The sequence below is a fragment of the Chanodichthys erythropterus genome, chromosome 15 (genome assembly GCF_024489055.1).
Source record: "Chanodichthys erythropterus isolate Z2021 chromosome 15, ASM2448905v1, whole genome shotgun sequence".
NCBI classification, from domain to species: domain Eukaryota; kingdom Metazoa; phylum Chordata; class Actinopteri; order Cypriniformes; family Xenocyprididae; genus Chanodichthys; species Chanodichthys erythropterus.
In genome coordinates, this window is record NC_090235.1 from 17,726,027 (window position 1) to 17,745,990 (window position 19,964).

General features: G+C 42.9%; 1 protein-coding gene across 1 annotated transcript in view; it reads left to right on the forward strand.

The window, feature by feature from the left end:
• The window catches only part of eif3hb (eukaryotic translation initiation factor 3, subunit H, b), a 92,571-nt gene that overhangs the window by 1,064 nt on the left and 71,543 nt on the right, over positions 1 to 19,964 (forward strand). The window contains exon 2 of the mRNA XM_067411461.1: positions 19,839 to 19,964. This exon is cut by the window's right edge and continues 31 nt beyond it. Within this exon, the coding sequence (XP_067267562.1) occupies positions 19,839 to 19,964 (126 nt within the window). The remainder of the gene's footprint in view (positions 1 to 19,838) is intronic.

Genomic DNA, 19,964 nt, shown 5'->3' on the forward strand with positions numbered 1-19,964 from the left:
CATGTTCTATGTGTTTATTTGTGCTGGGGCAAGTTGTCACATGTGACAACTTGCCCCAAACTGACATGTGTGCTAATGTTGGCTAAATCTCAAGGTTCGTTCAACAAGGCACGTCAGCTAAAGTATCAAAAGACACGTTATTGTCTCCACAATGTTATGCAAAATAATAATTTTTAACATTCATATCTAACAAAGTTGTATTGCATAAAATTTAAAGTGTAATTTGTTTTACTTTTTAAGCCAAAAAAAAAAAGAAAATTGTGCTAACCTCAGATTAGAGCGATCTTGACCACATGTGATCAGGAAGTTGACTATAGAAGAAGAAGTCACACAAAGTGGTATATATATATATATATATATATATATATATATATATATATATATATATATATATATATATGGTTGTATTTTTTGATTTAAAATAAAACTACACAAAAAAAACCCAGTAAAAAAACAAAAAAAGTAATATTGTGAAATATTATTACAATTTAAAATAGCTGTTTTCTATGTGAATATATTGTAAAATTTTCAGCATCATTATTCCAGTCTATAGTGTCACATAATCCTTCAGAAATCATTCTAAAATGATTTGCTGCTCAAGAAACATTTATGATTATTATCAATCATGTTGAATTATTAAGTACCTGTGTTGTCTTGTTATAAACCCTCATTTGCGATTAAGCAGCTTTTTTCCTCTTACACATAATTAATTTAGTTTCATCAGATTGTATAAGATCATTGCTTCAGTTTAACATTTAACACTCAGGCAACAAAATGTCATTTTGTAACAAAATATATACAGCTATGGAAAAAATTAAGAGACCACTTAACATTGATTTCTGAACTTGGAGTGGTCTCTTAATTTTTTCCATAGCTGTATATATATTTTAAACAAATGTAATTTTACTCTGTTTAATAATGTTTTTACTTCCTATTGTTCAGTTTTTGGAGGATTTATCATATCTTTTACATTTATATAAATACATAAATTTCATTCATGGGGATAGCATGGATAATGTTCCCTTTCGATACTTCACTCGTACTGCGTATGGGGAAAGGTCTCCCTTTTTCCCCGCTGCTGAAGCCTTTTTCAATAACGCAGTGTAACTGCACCGTCATTGGTTCACTCATAGACAAGTTGTTGAACCAATGACGGCGCGGCATAGCTGCGCGGCCTATGGCGACAAAGCGCGCGAATATTCCCGCCGAAATGGGCGGGGTTAAGGGCTATATAAGCAGGCGTTTCGCCATAGGATTTCAGTGTTTTCTCCTTCAGCGACGACCTCATCATCTCCTCGCTGATCTCCGCCTGAAGCCGAGAAGCTCGCCGCCTTCCTGACTGCTCTCGCCGCCGTCTGAAGAGGCTCCCGCAGCGGACTCGCCTGGACTCGCCGGACTGAGGACAGCGCCGGCGCCCTCTCAGACTGCAGCGTCAGCGCCGTCGCCGAGTCGCCGCCTCCCGCTTCCCGCTCCCGGCCGCTTCCTGTGTGTCCCCTGCCGCCATCCGGCGCGCCGTCTTGAGAGCTTCACCGCGGCTTAACGCCGCTCTAAAAGAGCGTATTTCAGCGGTTTTCACCGCTTCTAGAGCTTCCGCGGGCCTCGCCGCTCTAAAAGAGCCACCCAAGTGCCGTTTTCACGGCAACGGCGTCTTCTCAGATGCCCCGCCACTCGTGTGGCACGTGCAGGGCCCCCCTGCACGACGGTGATGGTCACAGCGAGTGCGTCGCTTGCCTGGGCAAGCCCCATGCAGACGGCGCGCTCGCTGGGGACTCATGCCCGCACTGCGAGTGCATGAGTCTCAGTTCCCTGCGCTCGCGGGTCGCCTTCTTCACAGAGGGTGATCTCGCCGCTCGCGCCCTCCCGTCTCCTTCCTACCGCGAGCCGGCTAGGAAGAGACAGCGGGGCAGAGCGACCCAGCGCCAGGAGATAGGCGAGCTCACGCCGGCCCAGTTCCCGCGTGCCTCGCCCTCTCCCCCGAGGGAACCCTCTCCCGTCCTGTTCTCTCGGCCTGAGCAGCGTCCCTCTGCGGAAGCGAGTGACCTTGTCTCATTCGGTGGAACAGACGACGAGCAAGACGACTCCATGTCTCTTGCGGCTTCCGAAGCAGAAGTGTGGGCTGGCGAATCGGACGATCCCGCCCCCCCGCCTCCCTTGGAGCCCATTGAACATGGCCAGGGCATGGATGCCGAGCTCCTCCGCATCCTATCCAGAGCCGTAGAAGAGCTGGACCTCGACTGGGCCCCACCTGAGGAGCCGTCGCGCAGTCGCCTTGACGAGTGGTTCCTGCCTGGCCGCCGCCAAGCCCCTCGCCAGCGAGCAGCGCCCTTTTTTCCCGAGGTCCACGAGGAGCTGACGAAGTCGTGGCGCGCTCCGTACTCCGCCCGCCTTCATACCACGCACCGCTCCGCCCTCACTGCCGTCGACGGCGCCGAGGAAAAGGGATACGAGCACCTGCCACCCCTTGACGAAGCAGTGGCTGCTCACCTCTGCCCTCCCGCGGCTGTGGGATGGAAAGCTAAGAGGTCACTCCCTTCCAAGCCCTGCCGGACTACTTCCACCTTAGCTGGTCGAGCTTACACTTCGGCAGGACAGGCCGCTTCTGCGCTACACTCCATGGCCATATTCCAAGTCTTCCAGGCCAAACTCCTCCGCTCTCTGGACGAGTCTGGGATTGACGCGCCGGCTTTCAAGGACCTTCGCAGCGCTACTGACCTTGCCCTGCGAGCCACGAAGGCTACGGCTCAGGCCATCGGCCGTTCCATGGCCAGCCTGGTAGTGTTGGAGCGCCACCTGTGGCTTAACTTGACGGAGATCAAGGACAATGACAAGACGGCCTTCTTAGACGCCCCGGTCTCTCCCTCTGGTCTCTTCGGCCCTGCAGTGGATGGCTTCACTGAACGCTTCACAGCGGCACAGAAATCGTCTCAGGCCATGAGACATTTCCTGCCCAAGCGCTCCAGCTCTGCTTCCAGCCGCCCCAGGGACTGCGTCGGCTCAGCAGCACAAGCCCGCTCCACCTGCAGCACCGCAGTCAGCGCCACCTAAGGAGCAGCGCCAGCGCTCGCGCTCTGCCAAGCGCCATCCCTTCCCGAGACGCCAGGGACCCCGGCCCAAGATTGTGCTGGACCCGGTGCCTCCGAAGTCATCCTGATCTGCCAGGAAGGAAGAGGATGGGGAATCGTCCCGTCACGACTGGACCACCCCAAAAGCTCCCACGAACACTTTCCCCTCCGCCTCGTTTAAATCCGGGTGTGGGAAACATGTTTCAAGTGACAACTGGGCCCACAACTGTTGCGCCCACTCCAAACGCCGTTTTCACGGCGAACAAATTTTTATATCATCTAAAAGAGAGCAAATTTCCTCTTCCGCTACTCTCGGTGTACAACCCCCTCAGCGGCGGTCTGTCACACGATATCATTCAACCCCTTGCCACTCGGGCCGAGGCTTGGCAGGCCATCCCCGATGTGTCAGATTGGGTCATGGGGATCGTAACTCAGGGTTACTCGCTCCAGTTTGCACGCCGGCCCCCTCGCTTCGGCGGGGTGCTTCAAACTTTGGTCAATCCGGACGACGCCCATGTCCTCCGAGCCGAAGTCATGACGTTGCTAAGAAAAGGAGCTGTGGAAATAGTTCCCCCGCGGAAAGCGAGTCAGGCTTCTACAGCCGCTATTTTCTGGTCCCCAAGAAAGATGGTGGTCTCAGACCCATCCTGGATCTCAGACTTTTGAATCATTCCCTCATGAGACGGAAGTTCAAAATGCTGACACTGAAACAGATCCTCGCGCACATCTGCCCCGAGGACTGGTTCTGCTCGCTGGACCTGAAGGATGCGTATTTTCACATCCAGATAGCCCCTCGTCACAGACGATTCTTGAGATTCGCATACGAGGGAGTGACATACCAATATACGGTCCTGCCCTTCGGGCTGTCTCTGGCTCCTCGCACTTTCACCAAGTGCATGGACGCGGCACTTTCCCCTCTCAGACAGGCGGGAATCCGAGTCCTGAATTATCTCGACGACTGGCTCATTCTAGCCCGTTCGCGAGTCGAGCTGGAACACCACAGATCCGTGCTCCTCAGCCATTTACAATGCCTGGGTCTCAGGGTCAACGCAACCAAGAGCTTGCTGTGCCCCACTCAACGAATATCGTTTCTGGGAGCAGTTTTCGACTCAGTCCATATGACGGCAGTAGTCTCGCCAGAGCGCGCTCTGACGATTCAGCAGCTCACAGCCTCAGTTGCCTCCCTCTGAAGTTTTTTCAGAGGCTGCTAGGGCTAATGGCTTCCGCCTCTCCGGTACTACAGCTCGGCCTTCTTCGGATGCGGCCTCTTCAGTACTGGTTGAAGTTCCGGGTTCCTCCCAGCGCTTGGCGGCACGGCCGCCTTCGCCTCAAGGTCAATCAGGCCTGTCTTCTAGCCCTGAAACCTTGGACGAACCCTGTATGGTTCAAGCGCGGAGTGCCCTTACAGGCGGTCTCACGAAGGACGGTGCTAGCAACAGACGCCTCCAACTCGGGTTGGGGCGCTGTGTGCGACGGCAGACCGGCCTTCGGCTCATGGAGCCAAGAGGAAAGCCTTCTGCACATCAACTGTCTAGAGATGCTAGCAGTGATGAAGGCCCTTCAGTTCTTTCAGGCTCATTTGACAGGGCGTCACGTTCTAGTCCAATCGGACAGTATGACAGTGGTGTCATATTTAAACCACCAGGGCGGTCTCTCGTCCAGCCGCTTATGCGCTCTGGCGAAACGTCTACTGGAATGGGCTCTTCCGAGGCTTCAGTCGCTCAGAGCGACTCATGTTCCTGGCAGGAACAATCTGGGTGCAGATATGCTGTCACGGAGCAACGTCCCCTCCGACGAGTGGACGCTCCATCCCCAGGTTGTCCTCAGGATTTGGGAGCTCTTCGGGAAGGCAAAGATAGACCTCTTCGCCTCAGAAGACAACTCTCATTGCCCAACATTTTTCTCGAAGGAGGTCGACGCTCTGGCCCATTCATGGCCCAGCACGCTCCTTTACGCTTTTCCTCCGATCGCCCTGATCCCTCAGGTCATCAGGCGCATCAGAGAAGACCAACACAGAGTCCTTCTAGTGGCCCCGCTCTGGAGGAACCAGATTTGGTCCTCGGAGCTGTTCAAGCTCTCTCTGAGAGCCCCGTGGCCGATCCCCTGAGACGGGACCTCCTCTCTCAGGCGAACAGGGCAATCTGGCACCCACAGCCGGAGCTCTGGGCTCTGCACCTCTGGTCCCTCGATGGGAGCCTACTAACCTCCCCAGGGACGTCCTAAATACCATTTCTCAGGCTAGAGCGCCGTCCACGAGACGCCTCTACGACCAGAAATGGTCGGTCTTTGCTGACTGGTGTTCGTCACGCAACATAGACCCAATGGAGAGTGACGTATCTTCTATACTGTCTTTCCTCCAAGAACGCTTGGAAATGGGGCGCACCCCTTCCACGCTCAAGGTTTACGTAGCAGCCATTGCAGCGTTCCATGCTCCTATTGCTGGCCAATCAGTGGGACGAAACGGACTTGTCATCCGTTTCCTGAGGGGCGCTAGGCGATTGAATCCCCCTCGCCCCCTCACCGTTCCCTCCTGGGACCTGTCTTTGGTCCTCAGGGCCTTAAAAGGAGCCCCATTTGAACCAATGGGCTCAGTCGACCTCAGGCCATTGACGCTAAAAACCGCCTTGCTGTTAGCACTGGCCTCGGTTAAGCGTGTTGGCGATTTGCAGGCCCTCTCTGTGAGCCCTGCATGCCTCGAATTCGGGCCTGGAGACTCTAAGGTCGTTCTGAAACCCAGGCATGGCTACGTCCCTAAGGTGCTCTCAACGCCGTTTAGAGCTCAGGTCATCTCGCTCTCTGCTCTGCCCCCTTCGACGGAAGAGCAAGGGCTGGAGTTACTCTGCCCTGTCAGGGCATTGAGGACCTACATAGAGCGATCGCAGTCTTTCAGACAGTCAGATCAGCTCTTTGTCTGTTTTGGAGGCCGCACCAAAGGATCTCCGGTCTCAAAACAGCGCATTTCTCGTTGGATAGTGGACGCTATTACGCTGTGCTACTCCTCACTGGGAGCCAAATGCCCCATAGGAGTCAGAGCCCACTCCACTAGAGGGATGGCCTCCTCATGGGCTTGGTCCAACGGAGTTTCCATCCAAGACATCTGTGTGGCGGCCGGCTGGTCTTCGCCGTCCACCTTTGTCAGGTTTTACCATCTCGATGTCCCGACCTTACAGGCTCGAGTCCTTTCAGTGTGATTAGCGGCCTCAGATGAGCTCCGCCTCACGCTATCATGGAAATAAATTTCCTCTAAGTGTAACGCAAGGGTTCGGTAAGGGCTTGCCCTCTCGCTTGTCTCTTGGGCCCCCTCTCAGGTGCCCAAGCTTCAAGCTATATCGTTCCCAGCCGTGGCACGGCGTGGTTGAATTCGTTCCCCATACGCAGTACGAGTGAAGTATCGAAAGGGAACGTACTCGGTTACTAACGTAACCTCGGTTCCCTGAGATACGGAACGAGTACTGCGATACTTGCCGTGCCACGAGGCTGCGGCTCAGGGTCGTCGCTTCAGTCGAATGACACTGAAATCCTATGGCGAAACGCCTGCTTATATAGCCCTTAACCCCGCCCATTTCGGCGGGAATATTCGCGCGCTTTGTCGCCATAGGCCGCGCAGCTATGCCGCGCCGTCATTGGTTCAACAACTTGTCTATGAGTGAACCAATGACGGTGCAGTTACACTGCGTTATTGAAAAAGGCTTCAGCAGCGGGGAAAAAGGGAGACCTTTCCCCATACGCAGTACTCGTTCCGTATCTCAGGGAACCGAGGTTACGTTAGTAACCGAGTACGGTTTAGTGTAAGATTTTTGCCCATCTTTTGGAAAATGCAGTTTTAAAAGTAAAACAATGATCACTTTTACCAGTAGATGCTGCAGAGCTCCACTATTTGCTGTTTCACTGACTGAAAGACATCTTTTCACAAGTATTTTTCAGTTGGATTTATATCTAAATATTATGAAATCACAATTATAACTATAAAAGTTACTTTTTGTCAAAGTTTAGTATTTTTTTGTACTGAAAGTTACATTATGAGACCCCGCTTAGAAAATGGACAAAATTCATCCTCAAAATCAACATTTTTGAAAAACGTATTTTTTTCAGGACAAACAAAATGCTAAACTTTGACAAAAAGTCAAAGTTTATAACACTGGTGACACTTTTATTGTCATAATTGTGATTTCATAATATGTAGATATAAAACTGAAACTGAAAAAAACTTGTGATAAGATACAGAAGTTACATTATTATGCCATTATTACGCATAGATCTTTATGAGTGTGTCAGTCACTTTTATATTGAAAAGTCTGAATTGTTGTGAATACTGAACAAGACGCAACTGACAAATGCTTTGACTAGCGCTGTCAGTCATGGGAAAACCCCCTAAATGTTAAAAGGACAGGATAATGCATCGGACATTGTATTATGATCATAAGACTGACCTGGGGCCTGTACCAAGATGGTAGTTGAACAAACTCAGGGTTATAGGATTAGTTTCGAGTTGACAAAACCAAACCACTCCAATCTGGCTTTGTTGGTACCATGATAATGATCGTTTGATGAAAAGGGATTTTTTTGTGCAGGTTCTGATTTATAAATCTCAAAACACAGAATCTTGCTTATGTGCATACATACACTTTTTAGGATAAAATCTATGGAAAGTTTTATAAATGAAGCCCCAGATCAGGAGCAGTAAAATAATTTTTTGCTGCATTTTGTAGTCAATTGATTTGTACGGCCACAATAAATTCACTGAACCTAATTAAATTCAGTGATGCTTATGAAAGTTTCTCACGCATTTAACTTTCTTATCTCGCTCCCCACTGCTGAGGGAACGAGTGCTAAATGTTTCGAATGCTCAGAAACTTTTTTTTGTGCTTTGTTTCTTGAAAACCGTCACAGTAGTTTTTAGGCAGCAGCCCAAGAAAAGCGGTTCCCTGTCAAGGTGCCTGAAGCAAAGCTGCCATCGATGATTTCATTGATTTTTCTATCCTCTTGCCCCGCAGCCTGTTTTTAGGCTTCAGTAAAGCTCGGCTCCCTGTTTGCTGTTGGTTGGAGCTGTTTGAATGATTGTTTTGTGACTTTGGGCTTTCCAGCACATTCTCTGCGGTGTTTTGATGCTCAGAACTTAAAGGCACTTGACGGTTCATGTGCCTTTTTTGCACTCTCTGAGCTGGAATGATGTTTCTGAGGAAACATTTGGGCTTCCTGAAGGTTTTTTGTTTGGTTTTGTCTCTTTCACGCTTTCACTGACTAAGGTTTTTCATGCATGCATTGCTGGGAGTTTTGTTTATTTTTGTTTTTTGTCCAATACGTACAGACTTCATCATTGTCTTTCCAGCTCTGTGCTGCAGAAAAAACGTATGGATGATGGCTCGAAATAACAAAACTCTAGCAGTCAAAACGGTAATATTGTGAAATATTATTACAATTTAAAATAAATATTTTCTATTTAAATATATTTTGAAATTTCATTTTTCATTTCTGTGATGCAAAGCTGAATTTTCAGTCAGAAGGTATTTATTTCCTAGTCTTTAGTTAGAAATCAGAAATCATTCTAATGAAATGCAGATATTTTAGTATAGTGAGTTTAAAATGATGTTTTACAATTTAATTGAAGTGTTTAAAGCAACAAAACCCATCCAATTGCTTCTCGAAACTAGCCCAATCGCATTTCAGGGGCTAAATATCATGTTATTTGGGGTCACTTCAACTTGCGGAAATGATACAACCTGCAGCAACATTGTTAAAGCAGCCCAATTTCACATAAAAACGAACTTGGCAACACTGGTTTTAAGGCTGAAAAAGATTTTGAATAGAACTATGTTTTCTTGATTGACTACACATCATTAGAAAGGTCAAAGATTCCATTTTAACTAATATTAAATATCTTATAGTGACAGTCATTTAAATTTTTTTGTCACAAGATATGCAAAATCAAAAACTCCATGTCCATCCATGTAATATTAAATATGAGCATAGTGCTTCCCACACATAGACTTTACTTGGGCGGGCGCCCACGTATAACGGCCGCCCAAGTATATTTGGAGACACATTTTTATCTTTATTCTCTTATACTTTTATATATCCGCGCAAGATAATGAAACCATCCGCGATCGAATACCTAGTCATTTTGTACCTGCTCGTTATGTGTGCGTCAGAACTGTTTACTCCCGCTAACATTCCCACGGGTGCTGCATTTTGCAAAGTCACAAGGGGGCGCTGTTGTGTGTTCTACAAGCTCACGCGACAGCGCTTCAGACTGCTTCAAAGTGATTCTCAATCAAAAAGCGCAGATTTATGCCAAACGATTGCAAGGTGATGAATTATTACAAAGTCTACTTTATGGCCTTTATATAAAATGTATTAGATGATTGTAAGAATCTGAAGGATCAGCCTGCAATAGTACAGACATTTCAAAATAAGAGTCCCGGTGTATTTCGGACTTGTTTATAATTTAAAGTGACAGGCTAAGCTTTTTCTTTTTCTTTTGGGCATTATTGGTATTTTGGTTACACAATAAATTGTATTTAATTTGATTTCCATTTAATTCATAGTAAATTATTGTAGTCTCCCCCACAGGAAGAAACGACTAAGAACATTATTTGACACGTATATTATTCATTTTATAAATTTTACCAGTAAAATCTGTGTCCCATTCACTGAGAGTGACACTATATGACAGCAAGGAGAACTTAGGAAAAAGTGAACCATTTAAATGCCATTATAATTTTGCATAATTTACAATGCATAATAATGCATAATATTAGTATGTAATTAAATGTAATATGCTATGTAATTAAAATTAATTTCAATAAATAAAAATCACACATTATTTGTTTGTCACATATAGTAGACCATTTTTGTGCCGTGGGTAATAGGAGGATTTTTCGCCGGCTACCACCGCAAGTATATTTCAAAGCTGTGGGAAGCACTGGAGCCTCTTACGCATTTACTTCTCATCAGAGTTCCTTACTAAACTCTGTACATCAGGGCTTTTAGTCCATAACTGTGCTATATTCAAATTTCTTTAGAGAGGACTATTATTATATTTTCTATTTTTATCCAAATTGTGGTAGTTTGAGCATTATGGAGCATTAAAGGGTTAGTTTACCCAAACGTTTAATTTCTGTCATTAATTACTGTTGTGTAAGATTTTCATTCATCTTCAGAACACAAATTAAGATATTTTTGATGAAATCCAGGTTCTATGTCAGAACACCGGCTCAGTATTGGCCAAAGCTGATCATGTGATCAGCACAACACATGCGTGTGATGACCAATAACGAGTCAGCATTCTAACATAGAACCTGGAAGCGCTGGACGTAAACAACGTATGAGAATGACACAGAAGAGAAGAGATTGTTGAATAAATTCGTTATTTTTGTTTTGTTTTACGCACAAAAAGTATTCTCGTCTCTTCATAACATTAAGGTTGAAACACAGCAGTCACATGACTGTTTTAACAATGTCTTTAGTACACCTTTCTGGACCTTGAAAGTGTTGATTATATTGGACGAGTCATAAACCTCTCAGATTTGATCAAAAATATCTTTGTTTTCTGAAGATAAACGAAGGTCTTACAGGTGTGTAACGACATGAGGGTGAGTAATTAATGACAGAATTTTTGGGTGAACTAACCCTTTAAAAACACTTATTTAATGCGTTGTATTAATACTGTAATCTAGAGGGCGCCATTATGCAGAAAGTCCACAAGTGAGACTCATAGAAGTAAAACTTATGACGTTCCAGGAAATTCCTTATATGGACAAAGCAATCCAGCTTTAGCTGCCGCTGAATAACCTGCAGATAGAACGTTTTGACTGAATAAACGTGACAATAAACACATGATTGCGACAACAAATGCTAATCTGTATTCTTCAAGCTATCTCAGGTATTTTCATAAGAATAAACAATACGTATAATCAGCATAGACTTTATTATTGTATAGAATACTATAAATTCATATATATTTTTTTAAGACGCGTCATCAGATCACAGAAGTTAGTTATTTTAAACATTCGACTGACATAATATGTAGTGGGTTTGGAACAAAAACATGATATTTATGTCATAATTTTTTGTCTTTTGGCACTATGCTAAGATGTACCTGTTGCCAGGAGCGATAAATCCACCTTAGATCACTTGAATGTGTCTTTTTTGGAAGGGAATTTGATACAAACCCAAAGAATGTGAAGTTAGATTTTCAATCAAAGAAAAAAGCATTTTTATTCACACTGTTTTAATCTCCTTAAGGTTACAAACAAAGCATGCCATGCCACCATCACAAGTATAGCAGTTATCTCAGATTTCACATTAGCTTTGGTGGGACAAAAAATCATTTTCAATGCAGGAAAACCCTGTTTGGTGCTCAACTTCATCCCTTTGAAACAAAAAAGATTTGGTGAAAAAAAGTGATTATGATGGGTATTATTATTGACAATATCAGGCCTAGTTGTGTCTGTCTTTGTCTTTGGATCCCAAGAGTGCTCTAATCTCTGTCCATCTCCATTTATAAATAATCAAAACCTGAATTTGTTTAACATTTTTAGCCCCTTAGCGAACGCCGGTGTTACTGATATGATAGTTTTCTTGTTAATCCTCCCCTGTGAGCAAAACGGTGAGTTAAGAAGGAGTATAGAGGAAGACCCTGATATTAACCATCTGCTGTATTTTCCCTTTTGGTTCAGCCACCTGAGCATCAGGCATTGTTGCTGTAGACCTGCTGTTCAGAGAGTTTTTAGATGAATACAAATAAGCTAAATGTATAAAGCAGGTGGATTAGAGGCGACTGCTTCAGGGTGGGTAAGCAGCTTAAACGGAGAGCTCTACAAATCCCTTCCAGGGATATGTATCTTCTCAGCTCTCTCTCTCCCTCCCTCCGTTATATGAAACTCTTTATTTTTGACCTTTCAGGCAAAAGCTAAGCACTTTTTAAGCAGTGTGAAATAAGGTCTGCTTATGCATGAGAATCATCGCAGGGCGATGTTTAAATCGTTTCTGATTTCTGATACCCTCAGGAGTTTTTCTCTTTTTTTATGCTAAAAATACAGACTATACATATTTTTCCTAGTCATCTCAATGGCAAAATATGTCTCAATCTAACAGAATTCACTCTATATGCATATTTACAATGACGTTCCACTTCTGAATCACCTGCAATTTTGCCGTTTGACATCCTACTTGTCTTCCTCAACACAACATTTTTACTTTCTGTGTCTCTTTTTTTTTTATACAGTTATTCTCTATATTAGCAAATCCCCCTAAATGCTTTGCTAGATCATTGCCGTCATCCTCCAGAGGTGAGGCAGGTGGTCAACAGGGGGCAGCAGTGATCCACTGAAATCACTGAACTGTGTCACTCTTCACTTCATGCACATCAGCGCTACCTTACATCTCTTCAAACGGTGACGTTTGGTTGTCAGTCTCTTTTGAACACACTGAAGGCTGAAAGCTAGAACGAAGCATCAATGGGTGCCACCGCCTACTAAGCAGACTTCTATTTTAATATAGTCTACTTATAGAAATATTCAATACACTTTATTAGGTACACCTGTTCAACTGCTTGTTATTGCAAATATTTAATCAGCCAATCACATGACAGCATAAGTCAATTAGAGTGCATGTAGACAGTCAAGACGATCTGCTGAAGTTCAAACTGAGCATCAGAATGGGGAAGAAAGGTGATTTAAGTGACTTTGGCATGGTTGTTGGTGCCAGAAGGGCTGGTATTTCAGAAACTGCTGATCTACTGGGATTTTCACGCAGAACCATCTCTAGGGTTTACAGAGAATGGTCTGAAAAAGAGAAAATATCCAGTGAGCAGCAGTTCTGGGTGAACAGAAAGTTCAAGAAAAACAGCATTTATCTGAAATAGAAAGCTTTTGTGGCATAGTTACTGTATAGATTAGTTATAGTTATATAGTACAGGGCTATATAAAAAAAATCATATTACTATTGTTTTGCATTAATAAGTTATAATAATATTACGTCAAATTTACAATGAATAAACAGTAAAGCACTGAGCTTGAATTGAGATGCAGATAAAATATACTTTTATAGGTAAAAATTTTACATATTTACAAATCAACGTAGTTTTGACGTAATTGACGTTTTACTATTTTTGTTCTCTCGATTTGCTAAATCGTGTACTAATTTGTTTTCTTGGTTTATAAAACGTGCGCATAATTTAGCCTACTTTTTTTCCCCTGCATGTCACATGCGGGGCTCCGTATCTTTAAACTTTTAGTTTTACAAATCATCACATTAAAAATAACATTAAAATTGAATAATATTTAGAGCTTTTAAGTGCTAGAAAAAGTGTGAAGCACTTAAATTTTCCTCTCAGAAGTTTGCATGAACCCTGAAATTAATAAAACATTTATTTCTGCCACAATTCCATAGTTTCAGTATGCGTTACTACATTAAATCCATGGTGATTTGTGGATTGGAGAGCCTTAACTTGTTCGTGGCACAGTGTTGTGTGCTGACCTTGCACTGTATTGTAGTGTGGCCAAGTCTGCGGTTTTCTGTTTTTCATTTCCGCGGGTTGAAGCGACCCCAAATAACGTAATATTTAGCCCTTAGAATGCACATTTTTACCAAGGGACCCTGCCAAAAACATGGATTTTACCCCCCGGAACGTTATTCTTACCAGGGGACACTCACCCCCCCTGAAATGTGATTGGGCTAGTTTTGGGCTAATTTTGAGTAGCAGTTGGGTGAGTTTTGTTTTGAAAACCTGGCAACCCCACTGCACTGTCTATTATTGCTCAGTGCTGATAAACGTTTGCTGCTGCACAGCTCAAACGAGTAGCGCTGTTTCGTTTAACTTTCGTTTGCCATTTGATGTTTCTCATATGAATCAGAAATGGCAGCTCTTATCAATTGTGCAACCAGTGCGACCTCTAACAAAATTTAGTTGCACTGGCAGAAAAAAAGGTAGCAAAATGCAACCATTTAGTCACAGTCGGGAGCCCTTTAGTGTACAATTCACAATTTTGGACAAAGAAAATTGGAGAAACGTTGCTGATGAGTCTCGATTTCTTCTGCGACATTAGGGTCAGAATTTGGCGTAAACAACATAAAAGCATGGATCCATCCTGACCCACGATGCACATTGAGATCAGGAAATGTGTCTTAAGAAATTTTGATTTCACATTGACTTAATGTTTGCTTGTAGGAGTCATTGCAATGATCAGGCACTCTGTCCCACGTATGCTTGAGGTTTTGCTGCTTTTGCTTGCATGATGTGAATATGATTGGGCACAAATAAGCATATGCTCCTGTAATAATGAATGGTTGAGTTACCTTATCCTTTTCCTAGTTAAATAAAGATAAACCAATGTGTAAATTCCTTGTACTTTTAGGATCAAAACGACTGGTTCCCATCATCCAAATGGATGATAAATTCGACACCACTAGCTGGTTAGGCAACTTTCCTTCAGTGCTTTTTTATGACTAATGTGTTTAGGTGTCTTTAAAGGATTGTAGATACAGTGATTCACTCTCTCAACAACCTTTTGGCGGATTCAGATCGTGACAGGAGGTGAGTGTGAGTGGAGCTTATATACGGCCCTTGAGGGCCCTCTGAGAGGCGATACCACAGTGACGGCAGGCTGTGAAGTGCAGATTAACAGTCTGAGAGAAGGACTTGATTCGCCGTAAACCTGGAGCACTTCTACAGCAGGCGTAAAAGATTGATGGCTGAGCTGGTGCAGAGGCTGCACTATAAGACTCTGGCTAGCAACTGGAAGAAAGTGAACTTGAGTTTCTTATTTGTCCTTCAGCATTTCTCGCTGTGCTCTGTCCTGCCTAAGGTCAAAGCGAGTAAGAACTCCTGGAAGATTTTTCTTTTTCTAACATATAGGTTTTGCGGGGAAATTTTGCATTGTGGTTTCCACTTTTCATCACCATTTCATAACTAGAAACTCAATTTATAGCAGTTTTCCATCTTTTAAAGCAGCTTTAATGTAACTTCTTTGGTCCTACACTCTCTCTTCGGTCAGAACTGACCAAAAATGTTTACGTTTTGAATTTTTACAATTTTTTGCTTTATCGGAATAGGATGACAATTGGTGAATTTTGTCGCATTATCTACGTGAACACACAAAAAAATCATGGACATGATTTGGATATGTTAAAGAGTCGAAAAAGAAAAAGTAACATTTGCTACCTTCGTAGTCAAAAATGACCGACATAGGAAATTAATAGAATTTTTTTTGTTGCTTCATCGGAATGGGATGACACTTGGTGACTTTTGTCGCATTATCTATGTGAACAAAACAAACATGGACTTGATTCGGATATGTTAAAGGCCTTTACAGTTTTAATCTGAAATATTTCATGTATTAAAAAATTATTTTGATGAAAAAAAAGCTCAAATATTTTATAAATATTGCATAGTATCATAAAATCCCCTCAAAATTCTAAATAATATAATAAAAAAATATTATCGAACAAAAGTCTATTTTTACATTTCAAGGTTTCATTTACTTTTGACTACAAAAGTACCAAGTGAACCTTTAATTTTTTCCTAGTGTGAAGAACATTTGAAACTCTTTTTTCCCAATATAAAGAACCCTTTATATTGTTCCATGGATGTTAACGATTCTTTATGGAATCAAAGAACTTGTAATTTTAAGGGCCGTGACTAATGTCGGGCTGATTTTTGCGGTTTGTCCTCAATATCGACTCTGGCTCATGCCATCAGTAGTTTGTCTGATTCAGCATGTTGAATCGGGGTCGTGAGAGGGATCGCTCTGATTGGCTGTTCAGGGTTGCGAACAAGTCTTTTCATTGTGTTCAAAGCAAGTGCACCTTTTTGTCCCAGACGCAGCCGACACGAGGCGACAACACAGTTGGCTTTCATCGCCGCTAGTTCTTTGATGTCGGCTTGGTGTGTCACAGCCTTAAGAGTGTAGTTCTGAGACAAAGTAGCTGTCCATCTGCTGGAAACTCGTCCGAGGTCGCACATCCACTATTTCAGAGAAGCTGATTGGTGTGCACCTTGCCGAAGACTCTTGCTGCTCTTCCTCGTGACTTTGCAGTGTCTGAGTTTCAATGTGCTTGACATATGGACTACAGGGACTAGCGCTCAATGCCTGCCTCATTCTCACTCTGGATCCCTGGTGACTTCGGCTTGGGTTAGAAATCACTCTCTCTACGACCTGTGAATGCCACTTGCTCTGTAGCTTTCCCAGTCACCTTGCCCCACGAAGACTACGAGCAAAGGCTTTGTCGAAACTTGACACATGTGGACATACACATTACTGGTTATTTTTAAATCTTACAGTGCCTTTTGTGAAGGGCAAACACATTATTTTAAGTATAACCTTTGCTGACGCTACCATATAACGTTAACTACATTATAATTTAATGAAACGATCTAGTGAATTATTATCTGTGGAAACAGTAGTGATATCATTTGATTCTTGTTTACCAGAACTGATATTTTCTACTAGGTCACACATACATCCATGTGTTTGCATGTTTCTGGATTTGCTCATTGCTCATTTTTACACTTTTTTTGCTTCAGTCGTAGTTTTTATCTTCTTTTTTTAAAATATACTTTAAATGTAGTCAATATTTTTTCACATATTCATTCATTTTAGTCAGTGTTATTCTGACTAATTATTATTACTGGATTATCTGAGACTTTGAGACCGTTGTATTGTTTTTGTTCTTCTTCAAAAACATTTTTGTCTTTTTTCCTGTCATATTTCCGTCAACAGCATGCTTTATTTATTAATGAACATTAATCTTCATTAATGTTGACAAGATCAAAAAACACTTTGTTACTGAACGTTTTCATACAGTAATTTTGTTGACATCAAACCAATACTGACGTAGTATTGATAACTAGTTAAGTGTAGAGTAGAAATGGGTCTTTTTGTCTACGTTTAATATGACTAAAGCTACTACTGGCTCTTTGACCGGCTGGAGTCTTGCCTAATGGCCTAAGTGACAATAAAACTGTCAGTTTTATTGATAATCAGATGGCAGCCCACCAACACAGCCATCAACTGACAACCGGGAATTCAAGACCCCTGCCAGCTTACAATAAGTCATTGCTCTACCTCTCGGTTCGGGCATTATGGGCATGAATGTTTGCTGTCTGGTTCCTGAGGTCTAGTAATTATGTTCATTCTATAAAAATGAAAAATTGGACCTGTGAAGATACAATTTCACTAATAAAGTTGTTTGGACTGATTTGTCAACTCTTGCAGGCTCTGAAAGTTTTTCTTTTGGACCCCTGGAGTAAAGTATAATTGGGCAATTCAGATTTTTCAATCAGCTTTCAAAACCTCTGTGAGTCCACTGAAGCGTGTGTAAATCCTGAGCGTCATTGTGTATAGGGAGACACATTTTACAAGATAAGATATTTGTCAGAGTACACATGAACATGAATTCGAAAGTGAAAGTAAAACGCGAGTGTGCATTCAAAAGAGATTTAAATACCCCACATAATTACCCAACCATATAATTGTGAGAGAAAGCAAAAGCATTGATAAACATATATTTTTTTCCTCCCATCTCAAATTTTTTCCCATCACCATGTCCCTTTAGGGGCTCCATAGTAGGGCACATCCCTACTAGTAATTTATTTGCAGGTAGTTTGTTTACGATTACAAAATCTTATTTTATTATTTTATTCTGATAAATCTGAGACATATTGGACCTACCTTGTGACTGACAGGAAGGTATTTTGGATCTTCCACTATGAGAACTGGTTGTAAAAGGCTTTTTAACACTCAGAAATTGCTTCCAAGCACAGGCTCTCGATGAGGATCAGGCTTTGAAGATGAATGGATGGTGTGCTGTATTGATTCCCCCCCCCCCCCCCCCCCCTTAATCCTGGTTAAGCATTAGGAGATTCAAGCACAGACCTATGTCAAAGGTTTCTGAACCAGGATCTTGTTAACCATGTCTTTCCTTTGGGCCCCTCTGACCTTTCAGTGCTGGTCCAGTGAACACACTGCACAAGTTTATCAGTGTATCTCTCACCTATTTTTATTTGAAACCTTTGAGGATTTACCAGAAGACATTTTTTGTTGTTGTTGTTAGGATTTAAATAAGGTTGTGCCTGCTGGTGGTCACAACTGAAAATCTATTATTGCGTTAGATGCCAGGCGTCCTGGACTCGGGGATCGATACTGCTTTGTCGACAGATTCGTGCCCCTGCTCTGCTCGGCTGAAGATGAATTAGATTTTTCTATAAAAACGCGGAGCTTCGCTCTGCCATTGAGCTTATCGCAGCCGTGTGGGATGCTTTACTCTTCACCTGTGGTATTTCATCCAGTTATTACTGCTGCCCCACTCCCGTGCCTTCTCGGATTTTCCCATTCTCTATCTGTCCTCATCTGTTATCTATAGGGGACATTTCTAATTCCAAATGGTTATGATCTGTATTAAAGTTTACGGATTAAAGATTAAGCTCTGTTTTGTCCCAAATCCACCTGCTACCATATTCCTTTCATCACATTTCCAGGAATCCCTTCAACTGTCCAACCCTTTTATCATTTATACTCCAGACCATGCTTTCCGATGGACTTTTCAGCCTATTCAGACTATACACATGACATATAAGCACACTACCAGTTAAATGTCTGGAGACTAGCTCTTTATTTATTATTGCTTTTTGCCATGGTAAATAATAAATAAATAAATAAATACAAAACTATAATAAATTTGTGAAGGGCAAACATCCTATTTTACGTACCACTTTGACATCCCTGCATTGGGGTGCCAAACGTGTGCAGTGTAAAACGATGCATTGTTAGAAGATGCTTAACAACAGACAGCCAATCATGTGGCTCATATAATCACATGTTTTGGACTCTCACAGAAATGCCACAAGTTGTATATAAATAGTTGTTTCAGCGTTTGAGGGGAAAAATGTCAAATGGTGACAGAAAACAGGACCACTGGAGTGAAGAAGAACTACACTACACCGAAGAAGAAATGATACTTTCTGTGTAATTCAGTCACAATTTAAAGAAAAGCTTTTGTTTTTCATGAGACTTTTTGTACTTTTCATTATATTAGGGAGTGGAAATGGTTAACAAGTCAATAAGTGCTCCTCTGCCACCATCTGCTGGTTATAGTGGTAATTTAAAAGTCTTTTTTTTTTTAAATAAAATAAACTAAAAGTGTTTGTTTGCCACAGAGTGTTCGTTTTCCTACATCTTTAAACTTAAGTTTATAAATCATCACATTAAATATAACATTAAAGGGGACCTATTATGCCCCTTTTCACAAGATGTAAAAACCTCTGGTGTCTCCAGAATGTGTCTGTGAAGTCTCAGCTCAAAATCCCCCACAGATCATTTATTAAAGCTTGCCAAATTTGCCCCTATTTGGGTGTGAGCAAAAACACGCCATTTTTGTGTGTGTCCCTTTAAATGCAAATGAGCTGCTGCTCCCGCCCCCTTTCCAGAAGAGGGCGGAGCTTTAACAGCTCAACAGCAACAAAGCTGGAGAATCTCACGCAGCCAAAATGACGACGGTGTTCAGCCTTACATTGTTCAAACCGAAGTCGACACTGATGGAGAGACTCAGGAAGAAGTTACACCTTCGCAGTCTGGAGCCCTGATGTGCAACGGTTGCATACTGCGTTTGTCCAGTCACTGACTCTGTGAAACGTCAACGTATGAATACCCAGAATGAATTAATTATGAGCAGTGTTTACCCGTGCTCAAAATAAACCAGGGTTAACTATTCAAGTTTGAAAAGCCTCAACTAGTGTGAGTGTTAACAGATCTTCAAGCATGTGTTTTTGTGTTTCAGGTGGTGATGAAGATCATCAAGCATTACCAGGAGGAAGGTCAGGGCAGTGAGGTGGTGCAGGGGGTGCTGCTGGGGCTGGTGGTGGAGGACAGGCTGGAGATCACCAACTGCTTCCCTTTCCCTCAA